The sequence below is a fragment of the Natator depressus genome, chromosome 1 (genome assembly GCF_965152275.1).
Source record: "Natator depressus isolate rNatDep1 chromosome 1, rNatDep2.hap1, whole genome shotgun sequence".
NCBI lineage: Eukaryota > Metazoa > Chordata > Testudines > Cheloniidae > Natator > Natator depressus.
The window spans coordinates 203,791,864-203,817,519 of NC_134234.1; the positions used below are offsets into that span (position 1 = coordinate 203,791,864).

At 43.2% G+C, this 25,656-nt stretch overlaps 1 protein-coding gene across 1 annotated transcript in view; it reads right to left on the bottom strand.

Moving 5' to 3' along the window:
- The window catches only part of POLQ (DNA polymerase theta), a 133,109-nt gene that overhangs the window by 8,491 nt on the left and 98,962 nt on the right, over positions 1-25,656 (bottom strand). The window contains exons 19-29 of the mRNA XM_074974884.1: positions 23,777-24,017; positions 22,073-22,266; positions 19,362-19,499; positions 17,497-17,671; positions 12,598-12,727; positions 9,301-9,419; positions 8,503-8,687; positions 7,611-7,722; positions 6,035-6,159; positions 4,035-4,188; positions 2,691-2,800 (exon numbers count right to left, since the gene is read on the bottom strand). Of these exons, the coding sequence (XP_074830985.1) occupies positions 2,691-2,800; positions 4,035-4,188; positions 6,035-6,159; positions 7,611-7,722; positions 8,503-8,687; positions 9,301-9,419; positions 12,598-12,727; positions 17,497-17,671; positions 19,362-19,499; positions 22,073-22,266; positions 23,777-24,017 (1,683 nt within the window). The remainder of the gene's footprint in view (positions 1-2,690; positions 2,801-4,034; positions 4,189-6,034; positions 6,160-7,610; positions 7,723-8,502; positions 8,688-9,300; positions 9,420-12,597; positions 12,728-17,496; positions 17,672-19,361; positions 19,500-22,072; positions 22,267-23,776; positions 24,018-25,656) is intronic.

Sequence of the window (25,656 nt, forward strand, 5' to 3'; positions counted from 1 at the left end):
TGTTCTAGTTCAACAAGTCGTCCCAGGGCCTGTGGGCGGTCAACCATCTCACTCGCCCCAAAAAACAAACAATCCAAAACATAGAAACATGCCTTCAAAATGAATATAAAGGGAAGAGGGAAAAGGTGATCACTCAGCTGGAAACAGATTCTGTAACATTAGTTAGCTAAATCTGGAGTAGAAATGCAAGACTGATCGCAGGCAATGATACCGTGTGCAAATACGTAGAGGATTCTAAGCGTCTGCACAGAAAATCTATAGGATGGAAACAGTTCTGAGGCAGGCTACAGAAGCTGATATTTCTTCTATCTTATGGTGACCATGAAGTTGCAGGCCTGTTAAACAACAATAAAGGATGCATCAGAAAACATATTTGGCCATAGTTCTTTTGGAGACAGCATGACATATTGGTCCAGTGTCAAAGCACGGAAGACTGGATAGTCTAAAGGAACTTTAGTCCACTTCAGATTGAAACATTGGAACCTTTTCATATCAGTCTTAAGGAGAAAGGCTGCTCTGGAATGGACATGTAAATGTGGAGAAAACTACTGACAGGATGCAGAAGGTGGAATTCTGACACCTATGGAAGGAATTTGGGAATTTTTTTTTTTTTAAAATACCAGCCTATCTTTAAAAACTTAGTTTTAAAAAATGGTTGGACCAGTCAACTACCATCTGAAACTCTCTCAGTCGGGTAGCTGATGTCTACCACCAGAAAAATGGCCTCCTTTTAGGAACGTGAACCCACAGAATTAACAAAGTTGAAGAAGAGGTCCCAGAAGCTGGTCTACCTTCAATGCATTCGTGGAAAGCCAAATAGAAGAGGTGAACTCTAAGGGACGATGGCTCATACAAGTGAAGAACAAAACCAAACAGCTTTCATGTGGGGTGCAGGAAGGGATCCACATCAGACTTTTTCACAGCAGGACACCTTGCAATCTGAACTGGTATCCCATTCTGTCAAACTCCTTCCAGGCAGCTAAAAAGGCTGCACTTGCTTAAAAACACCATATTCTTGATTTGGAGTCACAGCTTATATGGAAAGGGATCTCAGAGCAGGATGTCAAGAGGTGTCCCTGTTCTGTGTGATGTGATGTAGTGAGACACTCTGGGAATAGCCACTGGTAGTCCTAAGTGGTGCTGAGAACCTTATTTGCCAGTGGTGGACCATTAAGACAATGGAATGTTTCTGCTTTGAGCAGGGGGTTGGACTAGATGACCTCCTGAGGTTCCTTCCAACCCTGATATTCTAGGATTCTATGAATCTTTATTTATATCTCCTCAACTTAATCAGAACGAGAAGTAATAGGATAGGAAAGATGCACGTAAACTTCTTCCAACCAGTAGTGAATGGAGATGTCATCTTCCAACACAGCCTTCACTTGACACTTTATGCAGAAGAGCATTTGGTGCTCACTGGAGAGAAGAGGAGAACAGATCTCTCTCTCGGGCATGCCCCACTTTAGAAAGATCTCATCTCCTTCTCCTTGATCCAGAAACCACACCTGTGAGCCTATTACCAATTGGCTTAGCCTGCTTGCCAAATGGTATGCAAGGTACATAGCCTTTCATCATACTCGAGGGGAGACAAAACCGTAAGAGCTGAGTCACTAGAGGTTTTGAAGTATCCCATCCAGGAGTCAAAGATAGAGGAGTATCAGCAAAGATGTCAAATATAATCTTCTTGTCTCATGCCTCATTGAGTGTCTGGAGCATCACATTCTTGAAATTGATGCCAACCACCTGCACAGCACTCTCCCTCTGTCCTGAGAGAGTCAGTCAGACATATTGAAGGTGTGGAAACACAGCTTGGGGACTCTTCCCTCTAGATCTGCACTGATGTGCTAAGTCCCAGACGGGGTTATTTCATTCCAGCATATCATAAAATATTTGTTATTGGAAGTCTTCTGGGCTAACTTCACTTTGGATTTATCAGTGATCATAAATGAAGCAAAGAGTGCCTCTAGACACACGCTCTCGGCATGAGACTTCTGGCACCGGTGGAACAGCACAGCCAGCCATGTTCCTTTTCCAGGCAATAAAAACAGTGAGTAAGTTTGCCTGTGATAAATATTTTGTGATTGCACCTGGGACACTTTTCGAAGCTGCTCCTTTGGTGACATCCGGGAAGACAAAAAACTGAGGAAGGGAAAGAGACGACAAGCACCAAAAGCACAGCATCCTCCTTCCCACACAACAGATTTTAAACTACAATAATAAATAATAATACATTTAGTGACCCAATGCATGGAGCCAAGTTGGCCCCATCAGGCAGAAAACAAACTCAAAGACTCCCCAAAGTAAGGAGAAAAAACTGCACACCAATACTGAGTTGCCGGTGGAGTACACACATTCTGTGCAGCTGCACAGAGGAGCTACTTCACCATCCTGAGTCAGTAAGGAAGTTGCAGGTACTAGAGGTTACCAGCATGCTAAGCCGGGGTGGCACTGCTTTGGGCTAGCAGATAAAAACTTTAGGTAGGGGACTTCCTGTCTTATTCAAAGAGCTTGGACCCAAGACTGTTACTCCTTTTACACTCATCTGGCCTTATGAGAAACATTATTTTAATAAACTTATAGGCATGAGTCTGCAGACGACTCAAGAAACAGAAGGCAGACCTCTAGAAAGGAAACTTTAACAGGTTTGTTATAGAAAAGTACATGGGCTGGAAAAGCAAATACACTCCTACCTGAATTATACTATCTTCTGCAACCTCATAGAGGAGCTCATCATGGAGCTGGAGGATGAAGAAACCTCCACTCTGTAATATCCCTCTGTTTCTTCTCCTCTCTAACCTTCCTACACAGGGAAAAGATATACATAGTTAACCAGCATTACACATAATCATCTCTGTTTTAGCCCAAAAGACCTATATACATTCATAATGCTACAAACAAGAATTGTATGGCAGAGCTCCAAGATGAAAAAAATCCATGCACACAAGGATACATATATTAAATATAATTATGCTATTATATCAATATTCATACAACTGTCTGGAAATAAAGAATGTTAATGCAAAGCTTTTCAAATACAAACATTCTAGCCTTAAATTATAAAGATGTAAATTAGGAAAAAAAACAAAGACAACCACTTCTCCCAGACCATCTGTTCTACAAGCAAATTTTAAACACAATCACATCGGGTTTAATGAGAACTCAGTGTATAATCTTCTCTCAGGCAGTGAATTAGAATTCGGCTCCGCTTCCAAAACCGTTTTAATGGCTAATTCTAAAGAGCCAGTGAGGCTTTACCCAGCCAACTCCATTGATCTGGAGTTGCAGCTACTGCTACTGAAAAACATAAGCAGCCCTTGTCCAAAGCATGAAACAACAGATGTGTACATGGGATCTTAGCAGGCCACACCTGCCAAAAACAGAATCCCTTCTGCATGCTCCATGTTAAGAGCTAAAAAAGCGGACCCAGAAGTTGGCAGGTGGGAGTGCAAATGGAGAGATTCCAGTTCAGACAAAATACTGGCTATCAATGGCTTCATTCAATCCTCAGTACAGTCTAACACCTAAAATTGATGCTGACAAAAGCTTTGTACCATATCTTTATATCTTAAATAAAAACAAACTCCAGACTTAAATCTAATGGAAACTATATTCTTTGACCAACCTGTTGTTACAATTGGTGTTTTCTCACTGCCTTTGAAGACGGAGCATCTGCACTCCCCCCCCCCCCCTTTTTAAACAAATCAGTAGAAACATCATGCAATTTAGCACAACTGAACTCCTGTTTTCCTAGTCCAATTATCCAAATTTCTGATATGCCCCCTGAACCATTCAGGTAATTAGGGTTTTCAGATCCAAGTATTCTGTTCTCATTCACAAGCTGAGCAGACATTCTTACTTAGGACTTGCCCACCCACCCACCCAACGCAACAAGACAGACCAGTCCAGTATGAGAAAATAAACATTTATTCCCCACCACTTGCCCAAATCGCCCAGCTATAGCGGGCTTTTATTTTAAGCTACTTTTATCACCTTTGGGTTTTTGACATCGAATATAAAGTAGAATGAAAGCGTACCTGCCCTGTTGCTCTGGAATAAGTTCTCCAGATGTCCATGGGACTTCACTGCTGAGAAGAATGCTTCAAGCCGCCTCTGAATGTTCACAGTGGCTATTTTGACGATGTCAGCAGCAGAACCCTGAACTGCTGTGTTCACAGCTTGGCGCTCTGCCTGAGGAGTACAAAGATATCACCCCATGGCATAAACCCTATATGTTACACACTTTGTAACAAATCTATGGTGACATACAAATAGACACCACAAATATACACACAACTTCATGAAACTGACATGGGGAAGAGAAGTCAGAATTTCTTACACAAACCACAGGCCTCTAGCCACTAGAGAAGAATTTTCATATACTTGAAATTATTAGCACTAAGGCTGATAACCTTTATCAGCCATCAGGGGGAGACCATCACACTTGTAGAGATCTGATTTCGTCCAGCAGAGGACAATCACACAACTAGCTGGATGCATTATGGGGTGCTTGTGCCTTCTTGCAAAGTATCAAGTACAGGATACCACCAGAAGCAGGATGCTTGACTTTATTGATCAGTGGTCTGATCTATTGGGGCAAATCCTGCCTGCCAGAACATTACAACCTGTTCAAAAACCAAAACAAGCTACATTACTACAGTTTAGGGGCAGGTTTTTCACATAAAAAAGAGAGCTCTCTCTACTAATGCTCTCCTCAAATAAGAAAATTCTCTTCACAGGTTCTTCCTTTTTCCCCTCCTAATTGAAATTCATGAAGGAAAATTTAAAGGAAGCTGAAATTAAAATAAAATATCAATCTTATAAGGGTCTTAAACAGAAGTTGCATCTCTTCACAGTCTAATCAAGTAGCACCTATAAGATTTAACAACTTTTAAATTCACCCGACTAGCCTTTTTGATAAACAAACAAACAAACAAACAAACAAACCCACCCAACTTCTTGTATCAATTTTGAAAGTCTGTTATTTCTCCATGCATTTATTTGGTATCTGGATTTCCACTGAGTCCTAATGCTATATTATAACTGAGCCTTCTACTGAGAAGTATAATGCTATGTCAGGAAAATGGCTGCTTCCCCACTGAGTCAACTCACTATTAGGGAAATAGCAAAACAGTGACAGATATTTCTAAGATTCACCTTGCAAAACATTTTCTATACATAGTCTCATATTTTGTAAACATTCAGCTGTCTAGTCACTGCAGTTTTCCTTTAAAAGGTCCCTTTTTTAACCAGCAAAACTATAGAATTTGAAATATCTTTTTGATGAAATCCAGACAATACGCAATTCATGAAGACTGTTGGGTGGGACTTGTTTATTCCAAAGAGTTAAACATTGCTCTACTTTTTTAAATTGTGCCCATTTAAATCAATAAATTAATCACTGCAACTCCTAGTTGAGGGTCATGAAGTGAAGTTATAACCATGACAATTTCTGCACACCAAGCTGCAGCAGACTTACTTCAGAGTATGAGCAAAAAGCTCTAAAAAGATAATTAAGAAAACACTGAACTAATGGAATGTTGGAGTAACGTGCATGCCCTGAATGAACTTGGTAAAGCCACATTGATGGTGGGATGAAAAAAGACATTTTTTTTATGTGTTCAAAAATATTTGATTGATAAATCTTTTTAGATGACATGTTCTTTGGGGGCAGAGACGGCGCATTTCTCCATATTTGGAAAGCACCAAGCACTGTATAGGCACTATTATAAATAATTATATTATTATATAAACTACTATTATAAATAATAATAATAATAAATAATAATAATAATAATCTTGGAGAAGGGTCTCTCCTGGAGTTCAGCCATCAGGCCAAATGTTCCCAGCTGAACCCCCAAGGAACGTTAGCATACCTATCTAAATGCCCATTTGTTTTTGTCATGTTACAGAGAAGCAGCAAGTCAGTAACCAACTAACCATCCTTCACACTGATGACTACTTCAGAGTGAGGATATAACTGTGGTCCAGTACAGCTGGAATTTCTACTGTTCAGAAAGAACAGTCCTCAACATACGTGAGCTTTGCTGTAAGGGTTTGGATCTTTGATAGCTGGCAGGTATCTGCACCTCCCCAGAATGGTCTGCACAAAACCATCCCTGCTGCATTTCTTCACCGTCTCCCTCAAGAATTTTTGAATCCCTGGGAAAGGAAACAAAAGAAAGAATGTCCCATCATTCCACACTACTGCCAGAGTGCCATCACTCCCTCACTATATTATGCTTTTTATGCTAGCGCATCTGGTATTTCATGTTTACTCCATACTCTGTTTTTGCGCTAAGGCACTGACACTAGCTTTGGAATCCCAAATATCACATCACTAATATGTGAAGAAGAGGAAGTCCTTACATTTCTCATTCCCCCTGCGAGACAGGGGAAGCGAGTGACCTTTCTTTTAGGTGTATATTCAGCTCTCCTGGGTTAGTTTATTATGATTGGGAGGAGAATGAGGTTGTAGCTAGCTGTGCACAACTGTATTCCAAGTGGTACGATGTCAACGTTACACCACTATTTATTCTGGGAAATCAGGACTTGTGGTGGCACTGAAGGGATATAAATTGAAAGAAAGAATCAGAGCCCTTGATGCCCCGTACAGTGTGACTTCAGATCTTCAGAACAAAAAGAACTCATCGAACTGCAAGGAAAGGACAGAATGTGTCTTGAGCAGTAAAAAGAAGCTCCAAGTAAGGGTGTGCTGTCCGTTGGGGAACCATCAAGCTCAGATCAGAGTTGTACTGAAGTGGACAAAGGTTTACATTTTTTAAAACTCCTCCAGTTTTAGGATTTTAGAAAGATTCTTTTAAAGGATTTGAAAAAAATTGAAAATGTTAAAAACAACATGATATACTAAAGGAGAAAAGTACTCAAAATAGAGACAGCATTACTTGATATATTATATGTGTAATTTAGTATGATGAATTGGTATTACATGTAAGTGTTTTGTATTATGAAATGTTACGAGATATTGTTTCCTTCACTTCATTATTTTTCAGCTCAGCTCCAAGCTCTCCTATTAAAGCTTGCTGTGACTCATCCCACTTGACCTCTGCTCATTTTCTGTTCTTCCAAGGAAATTTGAGATGCTCCTTAAAAGTATGATGTCTTTATATAAAGTGTGTGGGAGCTACTCTGAGCAGCCAAATAAAAATGGCATGGCTAGAAGCAAAGCTGCTTAAGATGTGATGAAAGCTGAAAGCAACGTGGAAAGGATCATTCAACATGGAAGATGATTAGTTGTGTTTTCAAATGACAAATCAAGTCCTTAGGTCCAGAAATATTACATATCCTTAAACCTGCATGTTCTAATAAGGAACTTATTCTAAGTTGGGAGCTTTAAAAAAAATCAACCTTCCAGGATGGACTTATTGACAGTCAAAACAACAAAGTCATTGAAGTAATGCAGCATTTAATTTACAGGACATAGTTTAACAAAGCAGGGGCACAGAGTATATGTGGAAGCAGAGACTGCGTTACTTTGTGTACACATACAACCTTGAGAAGCTTTTTCTTTAGGCATAGAAAGAGTTACGAGTTGAAACAGTCCGGGAGGGAATTTGGGGGAAGAAAATAAGGGCCACAAACGTGTGCCTTACCTGGGTATCTGGATTTGAAGGATTCGATGTAGCAGGCAGCATCATTTTCCTCAATACCCATCTGTTCTCCTAAAGATTTAGCTCCCATTCCATAGATGATTCCATAGCAAATCTGTCAGAGAAAAGACAGCAGAATCACAAGTACATGGTTAGTGATTCAGAGAGCAGAAATAACACAAAAGTTAAACTGTGGAAAAGAGTAAATGATTTTAGGATTTCAGTCTGGATCCTGTTGCTTTAAGGATATCATAACTCTGCATTCGTGGAGAAATGACATTTATCACACACTTCAAGGACACCATTTTGAACGTGAATCTTCTGAGGAATATAAGATTTACTGCGACAGATCAGACCACTAGTCCATCCAGTCCAGTATCCTACCTTTAGAAGGGGCAAGTAACTGATGCACCATAAAAATGCAACTTCCCTTCACCCGTTTTCCAAGTAATCCACTTAAGAGTAATGGGGGTGGGAGAAAAGACTAGAAAATCTTCAGAATTTGCAGCTATTAGCTTAAGCTCTGATGTGTTCATGCCAACAGTATACAATACTGGTCTCAAATCCCAGTGTATTTTGATAACTGCAGAAAATTATGAACCCCTCTCTTCCTCTTCCCATCTTCCTGGAGATAGTTTTCTTTGACAGATCAATCAAAACCTCCTGACAGAGTGCTTAAAAATATTCTGGGTAGAGGCCACATGGCAACTATTGTATCTCCTGGAGGGGGTGAAGAAACTATTACATTCCCCCATTTTATAATCTAATAGCCAAAGGAAACAGGTTTTTGAAGAGGCAGAGAGCTCCTTTACTTCAATAATAACCTTTGATCAAGTCCTTTCTACCCATTAAGTTGCTATGTCTGATGGAGTTTAGAAATTTTACCAAAGACTACCTGCTTGGCTTGTTGCCTTATCTCATCTCCAACAGCTTCAGCATCAATCATCTTCCACTCAGCTGCAATGCTCTTGAAGACATCAGCTCCACTGTTCAAGACCTCAATGAGCCGGCGGTCACGAGACAAGTGAGCAAGGATCCTCAGCTCGAGTTGGGAGTAATCAGCAGCCAAGATTAAACCTCCTGCAGCCAACAGACCGAATGAATCCAAACAATAACCTTTCATAAATTAACACTCAGCTATCATGTCCAAGTCCATCACCTAAGAAATTACAAACCAGATCCCCATCTACCTCGCCCTTGGGTCATCCTTTACACAGGAGCAAAGAAAATGCAACACACTGCCAAATCAGATTTCTCCACTCACTCACACTGGTATCTTTAGATAAGTGTAAATACAGGGCTGCCCAAGGAGAAAGGCAGTGGAAACTGATTTGGCTAAGCAGACTACTGCATACAAAACTACACTTACTGCCCCAGTTCTGAACAGCTGTTCACCAATATGATGCTCTAGTAGCTTCTCTCTCTCTCTCTCTCATGCCTCTGCCTCCCATTGCAGATACCTTTAGCTGATATGAGGCTGGGTGAGAACTCATTTGTGCTATCCTGTCCCAACCTGTCAGTGAATAGCTTCAGGGCTTGCCTCTGCTGCTGCTGCTCAGAGTTTTGCCAATCAGCCTGCCCAAAAAGATGTACATATCTGCATTTCCTCCCTTCACTGCTAGATCTAGATTTTCGTTAGCTATGTGTTTAACTCAATGAAAAGATACAAGACAGTGCAATACCAAATCATTACCTGGAAAAGGAACAAAAGCATGCCTCATGCTAACAGAAAATGGCATCCCCCTTTCTTTGGGTCCTTCATCAGCCAGAACCTTGAGGCCACAAGGCAAGGTACGGCACAGCTTTTTACCTCTGTGGAGACAAAACACTGTTTACTCAACTGATTGCTACAGTGCCTATTGTTGCATCAACTGTGGTTACAAATCAGACTAACCATTTGCAAAAAACAACAGTCAAAATAACTTTGTATTGTTCCTTCAAAGTCGGACTCTGGCAGACTAAGTGCCAACTCATGCCAAAGCCACTGGGCCTCACTAAACACTGACAAATGCATAGCTGGAAACAAGTCTGGATTGTCTGTGTGTTAGTATTGTTAAAATAGATATTAGAGTTATAAGAATGTGTTTAGACATTATGGAATGCTTGTAGGATGCTGCATGTATTAAGCCAATTTGTAATATCTGTATCCCATGTTAGAAAGTAATGTTTAAATGTTTGCTCTTTAACTATAAAAATGTTTGCTGAGACTGTAAACCTCCACAGTTGGGCGACGCATTACCAAGTGTGAAATAGTAGTTTACTGTAAGAGGTGTTATCTCCTCCCCAGCAAAGGAAGGTCTACAAGCATCAGACAAGGCATTCTGGTACATCTGTGAGCAAAAGACTTCGTGGATTGCTCCCCACACACCCATGAAGAGGAGATGTGCACAAACGCTCATCCCACCAGTTTGAATGCTGGGGAAGGGAATAAAAATCCCTGTTAAGGAGAAATTGTATCCCTATGCTGCTTGAACTCTGAGGGGTGAATATCTCTAAGCATGTGCAAGTGATCCCCAGCTGTTTAGCTTGGGTTAGCCCTATAGGACATATAAAGCTTGCATATTATAGTAGCCACTATCATCTTTTTGAACCTAAGACTGTATCTCATCTGTGTGTTTTTGTTTATCTGATTTAACTTTGTAAACAACTTTCATTTCTTTTTCCTAGTTAATAAACCTTTAGTTAGTTTATTATAGGATTGGCTACAAGAATAATCTTTGGTGAGACATCTATGGTGCACTTGATCTGGGGTAAGTGACTGATCTCTTGGAACTGGGACCAACCTGAATATTTTGTGATTGTTGGTGTATAGCAATAATCTATCACTAAGTCCAACTTGCCTGGGTGGCAAGATGGACTAGAATGCCAATGGGGACTGTCTGTTGATTCCATAGTAAGACTCTTATAGTGCTTTAGGAGTTCACATTGTTACTGACTTGATGAAATCTAATTATAGAATATATAACCAGCTTGGGGTCTCTGCCCTGCTTCTTGACAGGCTGCCCTGAGGTTGGAATGCATGGTCATGAGCCACTCCAGACAGTGTGACAACTAGATTATTATTTTTTTGTGATTTCTGTCAAGATCCAGATGGATGGAAATTAAAATTTAAATCAATAAGCACAAAAAGAGCATTTAAAAATATTTAATAAGAAACTTAAAACAACCTTAATATGTGCTGGATACACCAATTCTCAAAGAGTTTATTAAAACATGTTTTGCATTTAAAACTAATTTATTAAACAAACGAGATATTATCTGTAACTAGTGAATTGAACTGATTGTTTCTGGTCACGATGTGCTTCACGATTTACATTTAGTAGATCTCATCCTTGTTTTTATTTACAGCTTGGAGAAGGTAAACAAGCTTTCCTGCTTTTTCTCCTCCCAATCCATTTCTAATTTTGAATGAAGTGTAATTCTGAAGAGATTACCTAGGTTCTAGGGACTCTGTCTGCTAGTAGCTCAGGGAAAGGCACACTGACCTTGGTAGAGAGGTGGAGCCAAGGCAGACTCAGTCTGCTCGGCAACCAATCGGGAGTGAGGTCCTCCCAGGGAGCTCAGGAGAGGGGAGAAGCCATTTTGGAGCAGTCTGGAGCCAGCTAGGGAACGTGCAGGATTGGTTGTGGGGAGCTGGTGAGTCCCACACCTGCATGCAGGGTTTTCCCTGAGAACTGGCCTCTGGGGACCTGAAAGCAAGATCTCTCAGCTTGGCCCTTTCCCTCTCCAAGGCAACTCCCAGTTTGTAGAGCTTTGTTGGGAGAACTTCCCCCAGCCGGGCTGAGTTAGCTCTCCAACTCTATAGGTGAGATCAGTCACCATATGGCCAGCTCTACTCTGGCTGTTAGTCCAAGGCTACTGCCTGCTGTGAGCGAGTCTGAGCGCTGGGGTGGAAGACTAAAGTTTGGATTTTAGTATAGTTTTGTAATATGCACTTTGAGCCCTGCACCCCTTTGTGGTGAGGGGAAATCCTGGAAGCAGCCCGACTCCTGCATGAAGAGGATGCCTGCCAGCAGTGATCATCAACCCCTCTGCAGTGACTGAGGAGTCCAGAGCCATCTCTGAATCCGAAATGTGCACACACACACTTGCATGCAGTGTTGTAGCCATGTTGGCCCCAAGATATTAGAGACACAAGGTGGACCAATTTCTCCACAAAAAGATATTACCTCATCCACCTTGTCACACACGCTTGTTATTGGGGCTGCAGAAGCAGAAGGGACCATATGCAGGAAACACTATGTGTTTCCTTTGTAACACTGAACAAAAATATCCCCAAAGAAGCCTGTATTCTCTGCTTTTCCTCTGCAGAGAAGCCAGAAGTCCCACGGTGGCAGCCTCTGGGGGCTGGAGCTGCTCTGGTCCACCTGAAGCCCACCAGTGGCAGAAGGTGGCACTAGATCCAGCTGCGTATCACCACACTACACAGTAGTGACCTGTTAGAACCTAGTGATTCATGCAAGGCTCACCTAAGAATGTAAAGAATTTGTTCATCCAGGCTATCTGACCTAAGAAGTTCTGTGATACACAAGAGCTGCATTTAAAAATAAGTTTCTCCTACATCTGCCAGTTCTCTCCTATTTTCCGAAATGCACCACTGAATTGCCCTAAAAGCCAGAATCAACCAACTCCTGAGTTCTAATCCCAGTTCTGCTAATCTATGCCTCAATTCGCCCATGCATAAAACAGGGATAACACTAACCTATCTCACACTGCAGTTCTGAAGATTAATTAATGTTTGTAGAGTGTTTTCCAAAGAGAAAGTGCTAAGTAAGAGCTAAGTACTATTAGTATTATCAGGTATTTCATTGCACCATTATTTTCAGACATTTATCCTCTCTAAATTCTGAGCAAAACACTGAACAAGTCAATCATCAGACATGAAAGCAGCCTATATCAATCTCTGAAAAATACAGAAAAAAGAAAACTGACAAGGCAATCAAGTTAACAGAAATAGCACAAGTGGAATCGGTGCTGACCACATTCCTACCTGCCCCCAGGAAAAGTAGAGCCACATCCTAGTGCTTGGGACAGTGGGCTCTCTCCAACCACGGTTGGCATTTCAATCTCAAAGTCTTTCGGCACATTCTGGATATTAGGTTCTATGAAGCTTATGCGACCTAAAATGGAACAAGAGCAAGAAGAAAATAAGGACCAAGAAGGAAACAGTTAAATGTAAGCATAGCATACATCTGATCATACAGCCTGAACACACACACACTAAAATATTTCTGTGCAGAGCAGAGAACAAAGAAAATCCATGTGTCAAAATCACTGCTTTCTGAACTATAAACATCTTGGGAGAAATGAGACTAAACTTAAAATTATTACTTGTCAAACACCTTAAAAAGAACCAATTTTACCTCCGTTAAAATTACTTCAGTCTTAATAGGAACGCTTACCAGCAGAGGCGGATTAAGGTTTTGTGAGGCCCTGGGCCAGAACAAGTGGGGGCCTCTCCCCACCACTGCAGTCCCACCCCCATTCCGCCCCTTCCCTGCCCATGGTCCCACCCTGTTCTGCCCCTTTCCTGCACTGCCCTGCCCCACACACGATCAGCCCCATTCTGCCCCCCACCGTGGCTCATCAACCTTGCTCCTTTCTGCCCCCTCACCCCCACTGCGACCCCTAGGCCGGAGTAGCTCTGTCTCCCCCACATGTCCCCATGGCCCTGGGCCGCAGCGGGGAGTGAGAGTTCCCCCAGCCCTGAGGCTGCAGCAAGGACCTAGAGTTCCTCGAGTCCCAGGGCCATAGGTGTAGTTTAACGGCTATATTTGGGGAGGCAAAGCTCGCACATGCACACACATGTGAGCACTGAAGCCAGTTCCCCGCCTACAGTAGTACCTGGGCTGCCGGTGCTTGGGGGCGGGGTGGCGGGGGGAAAAAACAGGACAGCATAACGGTTGGGCCCCAGCTGCTGCTGGCAACCACTCCAGCACTGGCTGCTACAGCGATGTCACTGCTCTGGTGTTGCTGCGACTGCCTCCTTGCTGGGGCTGCTGCTGCCCAGGGAACGCCACATGCTGGGCCCCTGCTTCCACCTTCCCATTCCCATATCTCCATCCCCACCCACTTCCTCACCCGCGGGCACTCTCAGATGTAGCAGAAACTGGCAGGCACTAGGACCTAGGAGGTGGCGTCCAATGCTGAGACAGGACCCGGAGCACAGGGCCTGCTCCCCAGGAGCCAAAACATGCTGGAAGGATGGGGCGGCCGGCATTACATGGGAATGACAGAGCCTGCTTCTCCCTTGGCAGGGTGAGCAGAGCAAGTCCTGCAGGGCAGCTCAGCGTTCACGGAAATGGGGAGTGGCGTGACACCTCGCCTCTGTTTGAGGGGGAAATGCCCCCCGCTCCAAACTATGCCTAAGCTTGGAGGCCGCAGCCGGGGTCTGGATGCTGGGCTCCCCCAGGGAGCAGGGTTGGGGCCATGGGGGCTCGCCCCACCCGCCTGCCTGGTGCTGCTGCCGGGGAGCAGGGTCAGGGCATGGGGGTTTGGCCCACCCCCCCCCCCGCCTGCATGGCACTCCTGCCGGGGAACAGGGTCGGGGTGTGGGACACCCATTTTTCCGGGGGGCACAGGCTCTGTCGGCCCAGTGGCTAATCTACCACTGCTTACCAGAGTCTATTATGTTTCAAAACTTTACTGTTTTTGTACATTCCAAGTAGAATCATTGAGAATACAGATGTGCAAGCCATCTTGATGGCTTCTCCATTAAAAATGGAGAGCTGGGAATGGTCTGTGCACTACAGAAATTCTGTTTACCAAAAGTAAGAGGATAAAATTGGTAAGAAAAAAAAACCGGTTACCTACCCTTTGTAATAATTGTTCTTCAAGATGTGTTGCTCATGTCCATTCCATTCTAGGTGTGCGCGCACCCATGTGCGCGGTCGTAAGAGACTTTTGCCGTAGTGGTATCCGTAGGGCTGACTGTGGTGCCGTGGTACATCAGGCGCCGCCGGCCCTATGCCCTCTCAGTTCCTTCTTGCCGACATCTCCAGGTAATGGAATGGACATGAGCAACACATCTCTAAGAACAACAGTTACAAAAGGTAGGTAACCATTTTTTCTTCTTCGAGTGCTTTCTCATGTCAATTCCATTCTGGGTGACTCATAAGCAGAATCCTCGGAGGTGGGCTTGGAGTTCACAGACTTGCAGATTGGAGCACTACTCTGCCAAAACCAGCATCATCTCTAGCCTGCTGGGTCAGCGCATAGTGCGAAGTGAATGTGTGAAAGGATGACCAAGTCTCAGCCTGACAAATTTCTTGGATCCGCACCTAAGCAAGGAAGGCTGCCGAGGACACCTGCACCCTAGTCAAGTGAGCTGTCACTATCACCTGTGGGGGCACCTTTGCCAGCTCATAACAGTAGAAGATGCAGACTGTGATCCATGACGATATTCTTTGGGCAGACACTGGGCAACCCTTCATCCTATCTGTGACAGCAACAAACAACTGCGTTGACTTATGGAACTGCTTTGTTCTATCTATGTAGAAGGCCAGGGCCCGTCTGATGTCCAGGGTATGCAACCTGCATTCCTCATCCATCGCGTGAGACTTTGGACAAGGGACCGGCAGGTATATGTCTTGACCAGCATGGAACTAGGAGACAACCTTGGACAGAAAGGCTGGGTGCAGACGCAGCTGGATCGTGTAAAGTGGTTCCGATGTGAGCGTCCTGATAGTGGACACTCCACAGGCCGAAGTTATAGCGACTAAGTAGAGACCTTCCAGGAGAGAAGCAGGAGGGAGCAGGAAGCCAGGGGCTCAAAGTGGGGGACCCATGAGTCTTGACAGCACAAAATTCAGGTCCCATGGGGAACCAGGTTCTGGACATACGGGAAAAGGTACCCCAGACCTTTCAGGAACTGCACTCTCATGGGTGGGCAAAGACCGACCTGCGTTGAATGCCAAAATGGCTGCCAGGTGCACCTTGACCGAACACAGCAACTTCTGAGGATTTAAAAGAGGTCACAAACACATATAAAGATGTACTTGACAGCGTCCTTGCGGGGTGACAGCCCATGGTTACCTGATCTGGTATATTTCAATAGTTCAGCCCAAACTCTACATAACAAATGCACTGATCAGAGACCCCTGCAACGCAGAGGCAAAATCAGCCAAGCTAAGGATGTAGTGTAAAAGGCAGATCTTCAAAGTTCTTGAACATCATTGAACTGGGAGAGGGGTGGTCCTGACTGGACAGCTTTTCAGCCAGTACAGACTGCTGTAAACATACAGTGAGTCAAAACCTTTTTGTTTTTAAATTACTTAGCTTGTGAAGTTAGAGGATGGAAGTTGTGAAGTTAACAAGAAGGACCTACTCAGGAGATCCACCAGAGAATTCTGGGCTCCCGGGAGGTGCGACGCCTTGAGATGAATGGCATGCTGCACACAGAAGTCCCACAACCAGAGACCCTTTTGACACACGGCATACAAGCGGTCTCTGCCTTGCTTGTTGATATAGAACAGGGGTGGGCAAACTTTTTGGCCTGAGGGCCACATCGGCGTTGCAAAACTGTATGGAGGGCCGGGTAGGGAACGCTGTGCCTCCCCAAACAGCTTAGCCCCTGCCCCCTATCCATCCCCTCCCACTTCCCACCCCCCTCAGAACCCCCAACCCATTCAACATTCCTTGTCTCCTGACTGCCCCCTCCCGGGACCCCAGTCCCTAACCGCCCCCGGGACTCCTTGCCCCATATCCAACCGCCCCCTGACTGCCCCCCAGGACCCTTTGCCCCATATCCAACCCCCCCTACCATGCTGCTCAGAGCAGCAAAGCCCCGCCACCCGGCCGGAGCCAGCTACGCCACCGCCGCACTGTTCGGCAGGAGCGGCGGGCCAGAGCACTGGCAGCGCATCGTACTAAGGCTGCAGGGAAGGGGCCGGGGGCTAGCCTCCCCGGCTAGGAGCTCAGAGGCTGGGCAGGACGGTCCCGTGGGCCAGATGTGGCCCGCGGGCCGTAGTTTGCCCACCTCTGATGTAGAACATCGCGGCACCGTCATCCATCAAGATCTGCACCAGTCTGCCCTTTGGTAGGTTAAGAACACCTGGCAGGCCAAGTGTATCGCCCTGACCTCCCTTATGTTTATATGGAGACAGCGATCCTCCTGGGACCAGAGGCTCTCTGTACTGAGGTTACCAATGTGGGCTCCCCACCCCAGATCCAAGGCATCAGAGACCAATGTCACCGATGGGAGCGGGGCCACAGAGGAACTCCTGCCAACACCCATCACAGTTCTGGCCACGAAGTCAGGGAGGAGAGCACATTCAATGGAAATCCAAATGGTGTCCACCAGGGGTGTAGACCAATGCCATCCACACCTGCAGGGGTCTGGGGCGTAGTCATGCATGCCGGATTACATGAGTACATGTTGCCATGTAACCTAGTAGCCTGAGACATACCCAGGGAGTCATGAGCGGATGGGCTCTGATGCATACAATGAGTTCTGACATAGCTTGGATAAGTGACATCCCTGCTTTGTGCCTCAATTTCCATACCTATAAAATTGGGATAATACTCTAGGGAAGGAGGTTGGCTAATTTAATTAGCGTTTTTAAAGTAGCTTGAGATCCCCATATGGAAGGTGCCCCAGAAATGTTTTAAACACTGAAGACCCAACCAAATGCTGTAACTATCTGTGGGGATACACCCGAAACTTATATGTTCACACACTCACAACATTCTAGTAATATTGCTGGAAGAGTGCAAAGCTACACAGGATTTTAAAGGCTCTAATCTTAATACAAATTAGCACTCTTCTGTATTTAAAACAGTTGTCATTAGTTTGGTTGGAAAGTTAGATATTGAACGTACTGAATTCCTCTTCACCCACAGAGGTTGCCACAGTCTGTGATCAGAAAATATTTCATATACATCTTATTACCTGTAGCAGTGTGAGTCTGAGATATAGGATAGATCCTCTCCATCCCCAGTGCAGGATTCAAACGTTTCTCCCTCTGCAGTGGAAACACCACTTTGATCATTGCATTGGTGATCCTCCTCCATTCTAGAATCAGGCCCGGTAATGGGTGTAAGGCCTTTAATTTTTCCAAAACATCCTACAAAGGTAACAGCAGAACAGATATATTATTAGCTGTCTTATAAGTTCTACAAAAAGAGTTTCTTCAGTTCTGCAGAAAAGATAAATCCTAATCTACAGGGAGTGATATACTTACAGTAGTCTTTAATTTTTCTAGTCACATCTCAATATTATGTGAACATTAGCTCTGCTTACATTTGTTGTATGGGCAGCAAGAATGCTATGACATGTAGCTGCTGTAATAACATGTAGCCAGAGAAACAATTATTAGAATTAACTTGTGTCTTGAGTCCTAAATAAAATTTGTAGAGTCTGCTTCATCAAATAAGTCACATGAAATTATCGCTTGCACCATCCCTGGATTGTCTCCTCTCTCACATCATGAACTCTCCTCCTTCCTGTTCTTACACCATTGTTCCTTTTCTATCTATACATTAGGAGTGCCCAAGCAAGGACCTTGACCACACTCGTCCCAGGACAAAGTGGACCACTAGCAATTAAAACCTTGCAGTTGAAGTCAAACAGCAATTTCTACTTATGGATCAAGGAAGGTACAACCAAAAGCAAAAAAGGTGGCATATAATAATGCACATTCATATGCAATCTGAGTACAGCCCCTGAGCTCCTAGTAGTTCAGTAAAGCACTCAGCACCATAAAAGTTAGTCAACCCCTGTTGTGTATTCTCACTTAATTTCTGCACTTCACCCCTTTGTGTTGCCTCTGCTGTGCCGCACCTGTGCTGAGCATCAAGCAAAATCTACTAACATCCTCATCTCCTCACTGCTGGAAGGTTTCCTGGGATCAGTATTTGCTTGTCAACACACTTATCACATTGGAGCAAAGGGATATTGGGAGAACACCACAAGTTAATGAGTCTTGAAAATAATGAACACATAAATCTGCTAATATGTTTTGTCCAACAAAAGCAGTAATTAGCTCCAGGCAATCAGGATGAGCACTGTGTTCCACAATAGTTAACAACTGACAGTCCTGTTGTTGGTCTTAGATCTTATACGTGCTACCAATATATTCAATTTCAAGACCGCAACAAGTTTCTGCTTCTGAAAGCAAATTCTGTGAAGCACAGAACACAGGAATGGTCACAGGGAAAATTCATCAGCCATGTTCTGCCATACAGGAACTAGTATATGACCCCCAAAAGCAAATCTCCTCCATTTACACTTAAAAAATATTTTTTATGTATCTACATTGGTATGTATACTGTATTTATTACCATTGTATCTGAGCACCTTTCAATAAGGCAGACAACTGACTCATTGATGGGAGGTTCTCCAACTGTTAGCCCTATACATTGAACCTGGGATCTAAAACTCAATCTGTGCAATTTCTGACTTGCAGTAAATGCTGCACACCATATTCAGCTCTGACTTAAACGCATCCAAATCCACTGTTTTAGAGTTATGTCCTTGCTTACACCTCAGTCTCTTCCCAAGGCACAGTTGTAACTGAGGGAAGAAGAGTGGCACTTGGTTAAAATTCTGTTGATGTAGAAGGCAGAACAGAATCCAGCCCACACCCCAAGAGCTGAATAGGTTCTCCAGTGCTAACAGAAGCAGAAGGTAGGAATAATTTATTTTTGTCAGAGTCAGCACATCTGACTCTCATACATACAGGGAGCAGATATGTGAAGTAACAAGGAATTCTTTTGATAGTCACTTTTCAGATGAGAACTATGCTTCAACTGTACCTTGGTCGTACTGAACTGCTTGCCCAACCTGACCCTGTTTCCATTAGTAGTAGCTCTTCTGGTGTAACCCAGAGTTTTCTTGTTCCCTTGTATTTTCACGTCTCCATTTGGTGGCAACTTCAGCTCCAAAAACAAGACCTAAAAGAGGACAGCATTTCAGTAAGAATCTATATTTTCATCGCAGAAGAAAACATTAAATGACTCCGAGCATTAAAATAGCCTATATTCTAACCAAAGCACAGCACTAATGCTCCAGATAATTAAAAAGCTGATTAAAGAACTGTGTTACCCTCAGCTGTTCCTCCTTATTTTAATTAACTACAAAATGTAGTCTAAAATCTCATTTTCTAATCCTAAAAGTTTGGGAACTGTGTTTCTAGATAAGGTAATTGACTGCTATAAAGTAATGTTACATGTATCCTTGCTTCTTAATGGCCAGCTGTAATGAAAATAGAAGTGAAGATGTCAAATGAGATGGAAAGGCCTCATGGGAGTGGGAGGGAGGGAGAGAGGAAGGGGAAAAGAAAAAATGTTAGCAAGGAAGAGACCGCAGAACAAAATGCACTGAAGGAAATGGTGGCAACTACCATCACAGAATAGCTTCAAATAGTTTGGATATTGGAGTTTTTCTACCAATTTCCATCAGTTAAAAAACTAGCCATGATGAAGTATTTATTTTTCATTAGATACACGGGCACTATGGTAACAGAATAATAAATAGTAATCCTAATACTACACAATTCTTTATTTCTTGTCCTAAATTGTTGTGTAATATTTTGCACTATTTAACAGCTGCTGTGTTTCATTCTGGAGCTGGCAGGCATGAGCGGAAGTAATTTTCACACACATTTGTATAACATAAAGGTTTTACTGGCATGAAATTAGAATGATCGTATTCTGGGCTTAGTTTTTATTTGTTTGTGTCTCCTTCTGAAGCATCAGAGATGGCCATGTTTGGGGATGGGACACGGGCAGGGGATGGGCCAGGCCAGTGATCTGATGTGATACAGAGAATTTTCTCTCAGATCTTTGGCTGGGTGGTTCTTGCTCACGTGCTCAGGCTCTACCTGATTGCCATATGTTGGTCAGGAAGGAATTTTCCCCCTGGGTCAAACTGGCAATGACCTTGGGAGATTTCCCCTTTCTTCTGTAGAGTGTGGGTGTGGGTCATTTGCCAGGATCGCCTTGCTATCTCTCAACCAATTCCCTGCTTGCAGGGACCTCAGATATTGGTGCACATCAGTTCCTCCTGTTCTCTGCCTGTGACACAAGATAGCTGAGTCTCCTGAGGGCTGTAATATTTTTGTCTAATTCCAGTTTTTGGGTTTAGTGTACAGGTAGATGGGTGGTGATGGTGGCCTGTGAAATACATGAGGGTCAGACCAGTTGATATGATGATACCTTCTAGCCTTAAACTATGACTCATGAGTGATGAAGCCACAAGAGAATTATATGGATCACCTCAAATGAGTGCTAAAGCTTTACATCAAATCATCATAATTCTGTACATACTACATTTCTTAGAAACATAATTTTAGAGAGGTTTAATTTTATTTCTTAGCCCTGATTGGTCACAAAACATTGGACCTTACATTAATCCCTAGTTCAGGACTGGCTTCAGACCAGTATTATTTTGTGGGTACATTCCGTATTTGCAGGAAAGAGAAATATTTTTGTTGCATTTTTTTAGATGGCAGCTGTTTGAAACTTCTTGAAGGTTTGTAATGTTAAAAATAGTCCTGGTGGAAAGGAAATGGCAAGGTAATTGCAATTTATTGCTGTAATCAGCACACACAGAATGTGTAGAAAGCATCCATTTGGATCAAAAGTATTATATATATGCAAATTTATCAATAACTGATTTTCTTGAGTCTTTTTGGAAGGATTCGTTTGTATGAATGAGTTCACAGGTTCTGACAAGCTTAACGCACCTGTTTCAAAACTTTTAAAATAAGATTTCCATTTGTTTGTGCCTGAAATGTCGAGGGCAGGAGTAACTGGTCAACACAAATCAGTTCATATACCAGTCAGACCATGCGATGTCACAGCTCATGCATACAAACATCAACGTCTCTTTAAATAAGGCAATATTAATGTAGTAATGAAGTAGCTCTAGGGCTTGTCTACATGGGGAAGCTACTGCAAAATAAGGTATACTTTAAAGTGCAATAGCTATTCCACACTAGCTCCCCGCATGGACAACCTTATTCTCCATTAAGAGTGCCTTTGTGCAGTTTACCTTAAACCAAATGGATTAATTTAAACTGCGCAAAGGCAATTTTAGTGTGGAATAAGTACCCACACAAGAAGCCAGAATGTAGACAAGCCACTAGTCTCACAGTATTAGCCCAAAACATTCTAGTAGCAATTTGGCAGGTGGCACACCCCATACATCATGGGCTGCAGACAGCATCTTTACAAATTAAAGATCTGATTCTGCAAAGTGCTGCCAACCCTCACCTTCCACTGAAGTCACTGGGAGGTGAGTACCATGCAGGAAGTGCTCAGCACCTTGCAGGACTGGGGCCTATGATGGCTGAAAAGGAAAACCAACTTAGATCAGAATTAAACTTGGTTTCTGTCTTTCCTTAAAGTGCAATTCCCTCATCATCATACACACACCCACCCACCAAGGTTTTTACCCAAATATAAGAGAAGTTAATCTGACAGAGCCCTCAGATGCAATCACCCTACTCAACTCCTTGAAATACCTCTGCAATGTCATCAGGGCTAGTCAAAGAGAAGCTGTGGCCAGCCATCTGATAAGCCTGGGCCTCAATCTCATTCAGTTTAGCTTGCATGACATGTTTTTGGGTCTCGCACTCTGTTGTGCTAAAACCTATTCCATTCAGTTCCAGCAGGGCCAAGCAGTATTGGGTGGGCATCTCCACTTTATGGAAAACATCTGAAATAAGTAGAAAAACCAAGAAATGAGTTTATAACATCAATGGCAGGTCTATTACAGCTGGATTTGGCAAATACCAAATCAACTAGATTTATAAACCCAGAATACAATGGCTGCTCATGCTCATTGTAAATTTCTAATCCCAGGATGACAACAATATTTATGTATGCAATGTTGTTGTAGCTGCGTTGGCCCCAGGATATGAGAAAGCTAAGGTGGGTGAGATAATATATTCTACTGGACCAACTTCTGTTGGTGAGCAAGACAAACTTTGAGTGCACATAGAGCTCTTCTTCAGGTCTGGCTGAAGGTCTACCTAAAAAGAGCTTTGTGTAAGCTCAAAAGCTTGTCTCTCTCACCAACAAAATTTGATCCAATAAAAGATAAAGCAACTCACCCACCTTGTCTCAACAATATTTATGACCATTCTTGAGGACCAAATATGCAGCATATTATAAGAAGATGTTTGTGATGGAGTGCAATGAAATTGGAAGATGGAGAGCCTTATATCAGGGAATGTTATAGAGCCTTGTATTAAGGAACACTACACTTTCCAGAAAAATAAAATAAAATAAAACCCAAACACAGAACTTCCTATGCTCCTTGACATAAAACATGTTTATTTCTCAGAACAAAGATTTCAAACCCCAATTATTTTCCTTATATTAGATACAGTAAAAGCTGTGTTATCTGACACTTTACCAGTTGGAGAGCTCTATAAACCGGCATTTCTGATATTCATCGAAAGTCCAGTTGGTGCAGGGCCGGCAGGCTCTCTACCTGGCACCGTGTGGCTTCCTAGAAGCAGTGATATGTCCCCACGGTTCCTAGGTGGAGAAACAGCCATGGGGGCACTGTGCGCTGCCCTCACCCCACCCAAAGGGCTGGCTCCGCAGCTCCCATTGGCCAGGAACCAAGGCCAATGGGAGCTGCAGGGGCGGCGCCTGCGGCAGAGGCAGAGCCGCCTGGCCGCGCCTCCACCTAGGAGCAGCAGGGACCTGTCGCCTCTTGCGAGAAGCCACCCAAGGTGAGCACTGCCCAGATCTGCCATCTCAAAACCCCTCCCGCACCTCAACTCCCTGCCCTGATCCCCCTCCCGCACCCTCTTAGTTAACAGGAATTTTTGACTTACCAGCACCCTCCATTCCCCCAACATGCCGGATAACAATGCTTTTACTGTACTATGGTGATGGGTATTATAGAAATACTAAGACCATTCACATGTATAACGTGCCACAATTAAAAGGAAACTGGCTACAGGGCTCAGTAACAACAAGATCTACTTACAATATATATACACATATGCCCTTCTTTTACTTTAACTGGAGAATTATTAACATTGTGCTGCCAAGTTAGACAACTCCCCAACGCAAATTTCAGTGCAAAGCCAATGAGCCTGCAGGCCCATATACTAGGGACTCAGAACAGTTTCATGCACCCATACGTATACATACTGAAAAGGTCTCAACAAATCAGTTTGTTCATGGGATTACCTCCAGGTCCTCTTTACCTGTTAGATTTTCCTTCTGCAACAGGGCATTGAGTTGGTTCATGGTGTTGAAGATGAGCACAGATTCTACGGCTGCTCGGTACCGGCCAGAGTAATCAGCATTAGCACTAAGTCCCAGGCTCTGAACTCCTTGGCCAGTTCCCACCCCTTCAAGTAAGGGCAGTTCGTGAGGGAGAAAGTTGGTTACCATGTTGTGAAGGGTACGCTCTTTAGAGCCAGGGTCCAGCAGCCAGCATGCTACCTAAAATAGAGAGAAATCTATCCTGAAAATCTTTTTATTGATTATAATACTTCAACAAAAATATTAATTGGGAATTAGACCAAAAATTCTTAACATTAGTATTAACTTCAAACATCTGCAAAGTATCAGCTTTCTTGATTAAGTAGGTGAGTTAGAATAATTCCTGGAAAAATTAAATGATTTAGAGAGAAATTTTCAAAAGCACCTGAATGATATAGCAGCCTAAGTCTCACCGAAAGTCACTTAGGCACTTTTGAAAATTTTATCCAGAGTCAATTAAATACACACAAAAATGTTGCCCTCAGTCAGTAGCCCTTTCTATAAAACTCACAAAACTAAGTGATTGGGCAACAAAATGGCAAATGAAATTTCATGTGGATAAATGTAAAGTAATGCACATTGCAAAAGATAACCCCAACTATACGTACAATGTAATGGGGGCTAATTTAGCTATAACTAATCAGGAGAAAGATCTCAGAGTCATCATGGATAGTTCTCTGAAGACGTCCACATAGTGTGCAGCAGCAGACAGAAATGCAAACAGGATGTTAAGAGTCATTAAAAAAGGGATAGAAAATAAGACGGAGAATGTCTTATTGCCCTTATATAAATCCATGGTATGCCCACATCTTGAATACCGCATACAGATGTGGTCCCCTCATCTCAAAAAAGATATATTAGCATTAGAAAAGGTTCAGAAAAGGGCATCTAAAATTATTAGGGGTTTGGAACAGGTCCCATATGAGGAGAGATTAAAGAGGCTAGGACTTTTCAGCTTGGAAAAGAGGAGACTAAAGGGGGATATGATAGAGGTATATAAAATCATGAGTGGTGTGGAGAAAGTGAATAAGGAAGAGTTATTTACTTGTTCCCATAGTATAAGAACTAGGGGCCACCAAATGAAATTAATGGACAGCAGGTTTAAAACAAATAAAAGGAAGTTCTTCACTCAGCACGCAGTCAACCTGTGGAACTCCGTGCCTGAGGATGCTATGAAGGCTAGGACTATAACTGGGTTTAAAAGAGAACTGGATAAATTCATGGAGGTTAAGTCCATTAACGGCTATTAGCCAGGATGGGTAAGGAATGGTGTCCCTAGCCTCTGTTTGTCAGAGGGTGGAGATGGATGGTAGGAGTGAGATCACTTCATCATTACCTGTTAGGTTCACTCCCTCTGGGGCACCTGGCATTGGCCACAGTCAGTAGACAGGATACTGGGCTGGATGGACCTTTGGTCTGACCCAGTATGGCCATTCTTATGTTCTAACACACATCCATTAAAAACTAAGATGGAGTAAATGTGAAAACTATAGTTAGAACGTGACTACTCTGAAAACTGACTTTGTAAAAAGTGGTATTATTGGTTTTACCATCAACTTGGGATCTGAGAAGCTGAGCTCTTTTCCTGTTTGCATATCGGCTCTAGTAATAAGGATTCAGCAAGCCAAATTCTATTTTCAGTAACCCCTGTGCAAGCCCACTGTCTTTAATGAAATCAAAATTTCACCCTGAAACTGAAATATAGCTAACAGCTCTTTTGATGGTGCATGAGCTGTAAGAGAATCCAGCTCACTCTTCCATAGTGGTGCTGCAGTGCAAAACGGAGTAAAAAACAAGAGAGACAAAAATACATGTTTAG